This window comes from Leopardus geoffroyi, chromosome X, assembly GCF_018350155.1.
Source record: "Leopardus geoffroyi isolate Oge1 chromosome X, O.geoffroyi_Oge1_pat1.0, whole genome shotgun sequence".
Taxonomy (NCBI): Eukaryota; Metazoa; Chordata; class Mammalia; order Carnivora; family Felidae; genus Leopardus; species Leopardus geoffroyi.
Genome location: NC_059343.1, coordinates 34,123,457 through 34,135,168, shown reverse-complemented (window position 1 = coordinate 34,135,168; position 11,712 = coordinate 34,123,457). Strand labels below are relative to the sequence as shown.

At 46.0% G+C, this 11,712-nt stretch overlaps 1 protein-coding gene across 2 annotated transcripts in view; it reads right to left on the bottom strand.

Moving 5' to 3' along the window:
* Positions 1-1,992: 1,992 nt before the first annotated feature.
* TSPAN7 (tetraspanin 7) overlaps positions 1,993-11,712 on the bottom strand; it is a 125,536-nt gene continuing 115,816 nt past the window's right edge. For both annotated transcript variants that reach the window (XM_045472874.1, XM_045472873.1), the window contains 2 exons: positions 3,235-3,310; positions 1,993-2,970 (listed from right to left, as the gene is read on the bottom strand). In XM_045472874.1, the coding sequence (XP_045328830.1) occupies positions 3,242-3,310 (69 nt within the window). In that variant the 3' untranslated portion in view covers positions 1,993-2,970; positions 3,235-3,241. The remainder of the gene's footprint in view (positions 2,971-3,234; positions 3,311-11,712) is intronic.

Sequence of the window (11,712 nt, the reverse complement as noted above, 5' to 3'; positions counted from 1 at the left end):
GTCTGGAGCAATAGCCTTGCAAATATTCATCAAAAGAAAAGTAATCTTAACATTTGTAATCGTCAGCCAAAATGAACTTTAAAAGAAAAAAAATCATAATTAGGGATAAAGAGGGTCAGTTGATAATGACGAAGGAAATAATTCATCAATGAGACATAATCATGAACTTGCATGTCCCTAACAATATAGCTTAAAAATACATGAAGCAAAAATCGACAAAATCCACAGTCACGGTGGGGGATTTTAGGGCATCGTCCTCAGAACCCAATAGGTCAAATGGACAAAATATTCCTAAGAACGCAGATAATTTGAACAGTCCTAAAATTTACTACTTGAGTATATTTACAACCTTACTCAAACTCTGCACCCTATAATCAGAAAATATACATCCCTTTCAAGCACACACAGAACAAACTGGAACCACATACCAGGGCACAAAGCAAGCCTCAGCAAATAACAGAGAATCTTTATCTCACAAACCGAGTTGTTTTGAACAAAAATGCAGCCTCAAACTCTACCCATTTGGAAACTTAGAAAACAAAACAATTCCTGTATGATTCAGTGCATAAATCCTAAAGAAAACTGCAAAATGTCTAGAATAAAATACAACCAAAATTGCAAACCAAAACTGAAGCAACTAAAGCAGCACTTTTTTTTTTTAGCACATATTAATGAGCTAAGATACAACACAAAAAGTTAGAGAAAAACCCAAAGAAACTCTCAGAAAGATCTTAATTCTCTCAAAATGTTGACCTTTAAAAATTTTTTTTTAACTTTTATTTATTTTTGGAAGAGAGAGAGAGAGAGAGAGAGAGAGAGAGAGAGACAGTGTGAGTGGGGGAGGGGCAGAGAGAGAGGGAGACATAGAATCCAAAGCAGGCTCCACAGGCTCTGAGCTGTCAGCACAGAGCCTGACGCGGGGCTCAAACCCACAAACTGCGAGATCATGACCTGAGCTTTAGTCAGATGCTCAACCGACTGAGCCACCCAGGCGCCCCAATGTTTATTTATTTTTGAGAGAGAGAGAGAAAGACAGGGTGTGAGCAGGGGAGGGGAAGAGAGAGAGGGAGACAAAGAATCCCAAGCAGGCTCCAGGCTCTGAGCTGTCAGCACAGAGCCCAATGCAGGGCTCGAACCCACAAACCATGAGATGATGACCTGAGCTGAAGTCTGACGCTTAACCGATTGAGCCACCCAGGCGACCCTAAAAATGTTGATCTTTTGAAGATGAACTATCTGAAGGTGTGGGACAGTGCCCTTTGTAAGCACCGATGTATGTTCAGGCTAATAAATGCATATGGTTAGAATGCCATCTCTGTCCTCATTACAGGTTGTTCTACAGAGAAGAGGGGGCTTTTTAGCTCTACTTTTTTGGGATCAATATATACTTTTACTAGTTTTTTTTTTCCCCCTAAGGGGACTCATCAGGAGGAAAATACAGATCGCAGATAACATATGCTGTACCTATTGCTAAAACGTTCTTTTAACCAAATATAAGGATTCCATACTTTAGTATAAAGCAGGGCATGGGGATGACGGCATGGTATGATGTCATTTCTTCTCTAGACTATCTTCCTTCAATCCAGAGGAGAAAAAAGTAAGGGAAAAATACACGCTCATTAGAAACAACAAAGGAGAGAATTGATGCTCATTTCCTTTTTTTGTTGGTTTGTTTTAATGACATTCAGACTTTTGAAAACCGCTGAAATCTTTCTGCCTCTAGCCTGAAATAATGCGAAGCATCTATTTTTTGTGGCCAACAGTAATACATCCTGTTCATGATAAATGTTTTAAGTTCCTGAAGTGTCCATAAAAAAAACCTAACCCTTCAGCTTTGACACTGCCCGAGGCTGTTTCGGTAGGGTGAGAGCATGCGTGGAGCCGTGTGTCAGCGTGGAAGGTGGTCCTCCTCCAATCCCCCGTGGAACAAGATGAAATAGAAATACGTGTTTAGAAACTTACACAACAACCAAAGAACAAAACAAGGCAAGCTGTAGTGATTCTATTTATTAATACATGTATCACAAATGTTTCACAATATCAATGCATTCTTGTTGGCATGCTAGACAGAGGCATTGTTTCTGAAGGTCTTCTAAAAATATTTTGACTTTGTTCCCCCTTCACACTCATTTTTAAATTGATTCGATGAGGTCCTCAATGTCTGTAATGTCAATGCAAAGAAAAAATACAGAAGTAAAATAACACAATAGCAATTAATTGGGGAGAAACAGAAGTAATATTTCCTTCACAGGAAGTAACAATACGGCTTGGTAACAGGATTATACAGGTTTCAACCGAGAGGCATAGGTGCACTAAACTGTCTACACATACCCAGGCATGTAACAATAATGAGCAAGGAGGAGGCCACCTAACGCTCAGCAGTTCCCTTCGTGCGTGACGCATGCTTTTTTTCTCTGCATGGACAATTACTGATGTATCTCTTTACATATCCTAGGCAGCCTGAAGAAGGTAGTAAGAGCCTTAGTAAAGGGAAAACCAAACCAAAGGAGGTTAAGCCAGAACAGCTAGCTAGCTGCTTATCTACATCAAGGGGTATGGCGTTTATCGATCAGGATGAAGGGCTAGCAGGAGCCTTCCACACTACATGCAGGGCCCGGCCGGGCCAGTGATGGTGGGATGACCAGTCACCTACAATGAGCTGCAGTCGGACCAAGTACAGATGGAGGATCTGGTGCGCACGGGGCCTCAGGTGGGGTCCGCTAGGACCGGATGCAGGGAACCTGGCTACACTCTGGCACACGGGGCTTCACAAAACGGAACGCTACACATGATGCGGGCTGGAAGGCGGAGCAGAGACTGTGTGGGCGGGTCAGGTGCACGCTGGGTGGGGGGTTAGGGAGCGCGGGACAGGTGTGTTATGCACTGTGCTCTGACATCCTTTGCAAGTCTTTCAAAGATTGCCGTGGTTCCTTTTTAAAACAGGTCTCTTAGGCCATCGTTCTTGAAAGACTATGAGAGAAATGAAAATATGTGAGTGACTCACCATTAATAAGGACTGAAAAGAAGGTGACAGGCTGAAAAGGGCACTACATTTTGCACAAGAGCAGTGACCACATCTCCTCCCCAGCACCACGGAAACGAGGTTTCATCACATGCACAGGTGCCCCAGCGAGCAAGTAGTTAAGTGGCCAGGCGGTACCCTTGCCCCTTTGAAGGGTAGTATGTGCCCCAAAGGGAGAACCCCGAAACTGAACGCTCCCCACATCCACTCACCTTCTCCTTACACCATCTCATACTGGTTGGCCGTGATGAACCGGGACAGACAGCAGGCCAGCAGCATGCCGATCAGCTGGTGCCAGAACGAGAAACGAAGACCAGAGTCTCAAGTCACTGAACGACACACGCCTATGACCCTCTAGATGTAATGTTTTTTAAATGTTGGTTTATTTTGCGAGAGAGAGAGAGAGAGCACGTGCGAACAGGCGTGTGTGCGCATGAGTGGGGGCGGGGCAGAGAGGGAGGGAGGGAGGGAAGGAGAGAGAGAGAGAGAGAGAGAGAGAGAGAGAATCCCAAGCAGGCTCCACACTGTCGGCACAGAGTCCCACTTGGGGCTCGAACTCACGAACCTGTGAGATCATGACCTGAGCCGAAAGCAAGAGTCAGACGCTTAACTGAGCCACCCATGGGCTCCACCCCTGGATGTAATTTTTGACAACTGAGGGTTTTTGCATGTGAGTGAGGAAAAGGGCACTAGAGAAAAAGATCAGAGGTGATCTCAACAGTGGGGTCGAAGACTTCGGGAGTCTCGCTGCTCAGGCAGGACAGCTGGAGGCTCTAGAACTGGCCATAAGGTCCCACTGCAGCTTGCTCTGGCCGCTTGAAAGCAACTTTTGACACATAAGCACTATTTAAATTTGTTCCCGTGTTAGGAGAGTAGTGAAAACACTGAAGGACCACAGAATCCGTGAGGTCTTAACAAAAAGGCCAACATTTAATTCAAAGCTGTAAACACATGCACTGGGAAGAGATCTCAACGTGGTATGCCCCCTCAGCCATACCTGGCTGACGTGAGCACAGTTCTTTCCTTGAGACAAGGAGACACTCTTCTTGACCAGGTGAGTTTGCCAGTAAGAAAGTCATGGCTCGTGAGAGGGAGGTGTTAGGGAGGGGAAGGGGAAATCAGGGTTTTCTCTTTGTCTCTAACCATGTAGATATTTTAGGCCTAAACGAGCCCATCCACACTGAAGGCCCAACTCCTAGGTTTTAGGGGCTCTGGAACAACAGAGAGCAGGATATCCCCACCTCCTCACAAGACTTTGACTTCAGTAGCACAGGTGGATCTGATAAAAGCTGCCGTGACGCCATCAAAACATCCTCAAGCACATCTGTTCTGCTTATTGGAAACCAAAATTCTCATTCCTGACTCTGGAGGATCAGCATTCTTTGGACAGGAACCTGACTGTGCACTCGAGATAAGAGGCCTGCAGCTTCTCTTGGCCACATGGAGTCCCTTCTCCTTAAGCAAATGGCCTTTTTTTTTTTTTTTACTGGATCAAAGGTGGGAATGACCTTTACAGATAATCTGGCACAGTGTCACTCCAAGTGTGGCCCCAGGACAGCAGCATCAGCATGCCGTGGAACTTTGTTAGAAATGCAAATTCTCAGGGCCTCACCTCAGACTTGTGGGACCACACTCTGAGGCGTGGGGCCCAGAAGTGGTGTTTAAGGGGCCCCTGGCTGGCTCAGTTGGTTAAGTGTCTCCGACTCTTGGTTTCGGCTCAGGTCATGGTCTCCCGGTTTGTGGGTTTGAGCCCCGCATCGAATTCCGTGCTGTCAGTGAGGAGCCTGCTTGGGATTCGCTCTCTACCCCTCCCTCTCTGAATCAATAAACTTAAAAGATAAAGAGTTTGTGTTTAAACAAGGCTTCTGGGTGAGAGAAGCACTCAGCGCAGTCCAGGTAGTTGCCCTTATCTTACAGGCGGAACACGTGCAGCCCACACCAGGTCCCAGTGTTGACCTCTGTTCTGTTGGCTTTCCACCCACCCGTTCAGGTTCCCGTCCATCTGGCTACCTCTCTTGCTGAAATCTTAGATTCTTATCTTCCTTTTCAAAAGTAAAACCATGCTGTGAAATATAAAAACTATAGCCTCTGTCAGGTAAGGAAAAACCACCACCTTACTGTGCTCGCCCTCCCTCCTACCAACGCTCTGGCCAACCTCATTTTGTGCCACAAGATACACAGTCCTGTGCACATGGCACCAAACCACCAAAGGAACCATGGCTGTAACCTCGAGAATTCTATGGCAAGTGACACATTAAACACCCCCCCACCAATGATTGTAAGGACTTTGAACCTCGTAGCTCGTCCCTTTTCATTAGAACTGCCATTTTCCAGGACCACTGCCATACCAGAACATAGTGGGAATGTTTAAAACCCAGATTTCCGCCAAAAAAACATGTGAGCATTAGAGGAATAGCATATTCGAGTATATCCAGCTCTCTAACCCTTCCCACCCCCCTGTACAATGTTACCATCCCAACATTCCAGATAAAACAACGGGCTCAGGGGAGGAGAAAGAATCTTCCCCCAAACCACACTGGTAACTCACATTGAGCTCCACCTGTTCTCCTGGAGGAGGACAGCCCCTTTCCTTGTCCCCCACCCCTACAGCTCAGCCTAGACCCTGTCCTTTCCAGAATACCTCCTCCGTCTCACATTACTGGGGGTTCTTTTCTGCTTCATTTTGCAAACTTCAGAGAGAGAGGGCTTTCAGTGGGCATCTCCTCATTTGATTTCGAGTTCCTAAACTCTTCTTTCTTTGTGAAGCTTATCAGTTTCGTGTTTTCTCGTTGAGCTCATGTGTGCTTGAAACACGATAGTTACCATTATGCTTCATGGTTTGCAACGCTGCTAGAATTCAGTACTTTCCGACGCTCCTGGCCTCTGTGGCAATTCATGAGCCATACAGCCCGAAATCTCTTTAGAGTGTTTAAGTATTGCTTGTATCCAAAATCTCTGATTTCAAGGAAATAGAGCATGTGCCTCCACTTTTTTTTTTTTTTTTTTCCAGAACGGGAACGGCATCATTCTTAAGCACTGGACATACCTTCTCACAGAAACAGTAACTTTTAAAAATATTGGCACAAATAAAAGCTACTTGCTTTTAAACTTACTTTAGTGTATATTTCTGGGGCACAAACACACCTTCCTGTTTGCCCATGGAAAAAGACAGATTCTAAAAATTATTATTTTTAAGTTAATTCATTTATTATTTATGAGAGACAGAGACAGACAGACAGAGAGAGAGAGAGAGAGAGCACACAAGCAGAGAAGAGGCAGAGAGAGAGGGAGACACAGAATCCGAATCAGGCTCCAGGCCCTGAGCTGTCAGCACAGAGCCCAGTATGGGGCTTGAACTCAAGAACTGTGAGATCATGACCTGAGCCAAAGTCAGACGCTTAACTGACTGAGCCACCCAGGCACCCCTGGAGTTACTGATTTTAAATTTGCTACTGCATTTTTAATCATATTTGCAAGAAACTTTGATCTCTCACCTCCGTAAGTACCAATTAAGGGAAAGTCAGGGTTTGGGGGGAAGCATCCTATACTTAATAGCAGCTATTACCAAATGATTTGGGGGGTACATAACAGAAAGCCTGTTCAGCCAAAGTCATGGAAGACTCAGGGGGAGGACAAATGCTTGCTTGCCACTAGACGGAGAAGTCCGTCCTTATTTAGATGATACTTTTTCTCAGGTTAGATATATGTAAAAAGCACCTCAAAGAGCAGAGGTATGTTCTGTGGGGTTCCGGGCTGCCTTTGAGGACCACCCTCCTCATATGTATTAGGGATGCAGTACGTAGGCATTTGGACAGACTCCTGCTTTAAACCCCAGACGGAGGAAGAAAAGAAGACCTGGTCTCTTATGCTGGAAACCCCTCAGGACGGAGACCCCAGAACCACCACTTGCCATTCTTGTGGCTGGTGAAATGCCTAATATCATACAGCCTATGGAGTTTTAGTCTCTAATTTTTGGAGGTAACCTTTTATTTTTCCCACTCTCTGCCTTGTCGGTACTATATTCTACTTTCTTTTGGGTCATGAAAACCTCTGGGAGGTTCTGCTGCTTCAAGAACTGAGAAACTAGGGAGGGGGGGGAGAGAGAAAAAAGGCCCTCTACTTAACAAAAGGGTGACTCCAGGCTTTCTCAAGGCGCTCTCACATAGATGGCTGAGTGGCCTCGGTGCCACAAAGCTCTAGGGATGTGGATTGCATCACTGGGGCTCTGCAAATCACAGCAACAGGGCACATTCCTAGAGGTGGGAGAGAGGGGCTGGGGGGTGGGTTGCCCATGTCAGCAAAGGCAAGCGATGTAAGAGGAGATAGGCCAAGGGCGTCCTCCCTGCCATCAGCATGGGAACCAAATGTGGCCCAAGACCTGATAGCTGAGGGGCGGAGGGAGGATGGCAAAGTTGTAAAGGCAACTTTTTTTTAAATGTTTATTTTTGAGAGAGAGGGAGAGACAGAGTGTGAGCAGGGGAGGGGCAGAGACAGAGGGAGACACAAAATCCGAAGCAGGCTCCAGGGTCCGAGCTGTCAGCACAGAGCTTGATGCTGGGCCCAAACCCATGAACTGTGAGATCGTGGCCTGAGCCGAAGTCGGACACTGAAGCAATTGAGCCACCCAGGTGCCCAAGGCAACTTTCTTAATAAGAAAGTTTCTTAATAAGAAAGTGACAAGCAATAGATCAAAAACTTAGATCTTTATAATGCCTGTGGAGATTTTACGCTAATGACTTCAGTGGGAAACTAAATAGAACTTCCAAGTCTTTGGGAAAGTGCCAAGGAATCTGGTTTGACATAAAACTGTACAAATGCTATCTGGGACCATATCAGGCCTGAAAGAGGAGTAAGTAAATAGCTCCATTAACTTTCTTTGGCCATGTGTCATCCAGGCTGTCAACAGCTTTGTCCTGCCCTCTACATGGGAGAGGGCAACAGGTCCCAGAAAAGAAATCCTGGTTCATAATGAATCATCCCAGCAGCCTATGGGCCCTGGGGGAGGCTCTGCAGGGGTGAGGGTCAGAGCATGGATGGGTAGGAGGAGGATCTGTATTTTGTGATGAGTACCTTCCTGCTTTCAATCCCACAGACTCAAAGCACACAATGAGTTTCCCTTAGGTGCCACACAAGAGGGATCTTTGGCCCGAAGATCTGACATAGCAGGCCAGCTAGAGAAGTCAGAATTATAATCCTGGATCTAGAAGAGCAGCCTAATCTCAAGCAAGCCATTCAAATCTCCCCCCTTCTGGAAAACGCCTCTACCGACCCCGCTCAGGACTGTAATGTCTTGTGATGTGGAGAATTAATCCAGCCTAGTGAAGCCCTGTGTCTATTTACATTGGATGCAGAAGCGTTACCACTTCTCCCCTGCAACACACAGCAGAAAGCCAACCAAGGTGGGAAGGGGCGTCACAAATGAAGTGTCCAGACCCAGACAGCCTCACCTTTGGCTTCCAGGCCATGTTAGGAGCAGGGGAGGTGATATTCCCAGTTTTGTTCCCTCCGTTTCTCTCTCGCTCTATCTCTCCCTCCTAGTCTCTCTCCTCTCTCATGCACAAATATGCACATACATTCTGCTTGAGTGTGTGTCTCTCCAAGCTCTCTTGAGTAAAAGAGAAGCTTTCAAAGATGCAGGGAGGAGATACCCTCTCAAAACACTCCAACCTCCTGCTACAAATTTCTAGGGCAGTGGGACCTGCCCGTCCAGTCCAGACAAGCGGGCTTTCCCTTGAGAGGGCTCAGGCAATGGAAGTTTGTGGAGAGAAGCCTCAAATGCCTGCCCAATTCCTGCTGTCCACAAACAGAACTCAAGGGCTTTAAGTTAGCTAACATGGCTAACAGGACCAAGTTTGCACAGTGTATTAAAAGGCTAGACTTGGCTTAGTTTTCCTTGTACTTTATACCACCTTTAATTTCTGACACAACAGATGGGCAAGGCCAGTTTTTCCCGACAGATGAGAATGATGGATGTCGCAAGAGCAGGTGAGGAAAAGGGCAAGGAGCAGGTAGAGGGCAGGTGAGGAAAGGGGAAGACAGAGAGAGAGAAAGAGAGAGCCGGCAAGCACATGAGAGCGTGCTCTGTTCTTTCCTACATACTTTGGCCTCTACTCAGTAGAACTTCCATTAGTATAGGAGGGCCAAGACATAGGCTGACATGACTGATTCATCTAAACAAGCCAACATTTGCTGAGTTTTACTCTGGCGTTGATCTTCAAAATTTTGAACGCTTGTGGCTAAAGCTTCCATTCTGGGTTGTTGACTAGAGTCAGTATTGCTGGTCCTACCTGAATAGGCATCTAGTAAGTGGCCACCACTGTTCCAGAGAGGCCATGGATGGATCTACTGGTACCTGGAAGCCAACTCCAGCTTCCAGGAGCCCCGAGGCTGCTGGCACCATTAAAAACTGCAGCTGCTAGCACATCAGGCTAGTAAAAGCCAGCGATGGCTCTTCTTCTCCCTGCCCCAAGTTGAGCATGGCAGGTCCCAAGTCTTGTACCACTGCACCTGTCTGGTCACGTAGGTGGATGGTATTAGCTATGCAAGGCCACCGGGCTTTGTGTTTTGTTTTCTCACCCCAACCACTATGTGGGACCTCGATGAGACCTAGAATCCCTGCAGAGAGTTTGTTTGGGGGTTCCTTGAGGGGCTTTGGCCCCTCTCTCACTGCCCTAGAGGGCCACAGAACAAACTCGACCATCCCCACGTTGGGGATTTCTTCAAGGTTAGTGCAGACAGCTTAATGCTCATCAGGCAATTGGTCTAAAGCATAAATCCCCACACACCCCTCCACAGGGAAGCATGAGAGAGAAGTAGAAGCGAGGTCTTAATCAGATCCTTCATGACTTGGTTCACCTCACTAATGAAAATAGGAGAATCCCCTGTGCCCCCTCATGGCTACGCAGTAATATTCTTGGATGATAGGTTTTACTCATGAGATTCCAGGCTCTGTGATGCTCTCTTCTCCCCATGGAGAGTATTGACATCATGTTCCTTTACGGTTCTAGGATAGCCATTAGGGGAGACCTATATCCCTTCTTCCGATGGGACAGCTGTCCTCAGTCACCAAGCACAAGCCTAGCCTGTCGGAGGCGTTAACCTGACACCACATATACATGTGGTAAACTGGACGTACAAGCCCTCAAGTGCACCTTGCACATCTATATCGGACATGACGTCCTGGAGCCTCTACAATGTCCCCTGGCCATTACAGATATGTCACCGAAGTGTTACCACTCAAGTATGATAGCAATCGGAAGAAAGGGCGGGGCGGCAACTTTCTGCGAAACGTCTTTGGAGACGCATTGGCACTGTTTGTGGTATCATTCTGTGTCTGTGTGTTGGTGTGTTGAGGGTTTAATTCATTTCCTGAGCTACAAAAAACGAAGTGTGGTAAAAGAATTTTAAAACTGCTGGAAGGAGCACACACTCCTGTTGGATGATTCCACACGCTCTTGTGACATAAAATGTCACACGGGATTTTGTAACCACTGAGGAAGAAAAGCTTTTCGACACACCTGAGCCTAAACCCTCTCTTTGCAAAAACTACTAGGGCAATGTTCTAGTCTTTGATCTAAGTGAAGGTTACACAGGTGTAACATAAAGGTGTGTTCATTTTGTGCTAATTTATTAAGTTGCACATCTATAATTAATGCATTTTTCTATATGTGCCATGTTTCAATTAAAAAGTTTTAAGGGGGTGCCTGGGTGGCTCGGTCAGTTAAGCGTCTGACTTCGGCTCAGGTCACGATCTCGCGGTCCGTGAGTTCGAGCCCCGCGTCGGGCTCTGTGCTGACTGCTCAGAGCCTGGAGCCTGTTTCAGATTCTACGTCTCCCTCTCTCTCTGCCCCTCCCCTGTTCATGCTCTGTCTCTCTCTGCCTCAAAAATAAATAAAGGTTAAAAAATAAAATAAAATAAAAAATAAAAAGTTTTAAGGATGGGGGTGCCTGGATGCTTCAGTTGGTTGAGCGTCTCTTGATTTTGGCTCAGGTCATGATCTCACAGTTTGTAAGTTCGAGCCCAGTGTGGAGCTCTGTGCTGACAGCACGGAGCCCGCTTGGGATTCTCTGTCTCTCTCTCTGCCCCTTCCCCACTCTTGCCATCTCTCTCAAAATAAATAAATTAAAAAAAAAGTCTCAAGGACAAACTTGGCTAAAAAAAGTACATTTGCATTATGAGGCAGGAAGGAAGGAGGTATGGGGGCGTCGGGAAGAGGGAAGCATAGTCTGAGAGAGCCAATATGGAATTCGGGCAGCGGAAATTAGAGTGGTGGAGACAGGACTGAGAGAGAGAACATTAATTAGGCTTTGTTAGAAAAACGATCTGTTGGTCTGAAAAAATTCCGAGTTAAACATACATAAAGTTTTCATTTGGTTGTTGAGTATACATGCCAATCCTTCTACCCATAGCAATATCATAGCAACAATGTATCATTGGCTGCGAGATCAGAGGCCTGTGGAGGAGAGCCAAATTTTTTAGATTTAGATTTTTAGATTTAGTTTAATCTTGTTCCATCCTTGAGTATGTGTTGTTCACTTCGTGTGCAGAATTAGTTCCCCTACTATTTTATAGACACTGGGTGGGGATATAGGGATATAAAATTTAATATACAAAAATTCAGTTTCCTCTAAGAACCAATAGTCCTTAGGAGTAAAACAATGATCACAAAGATGAAGTTTGCTAAATGTAG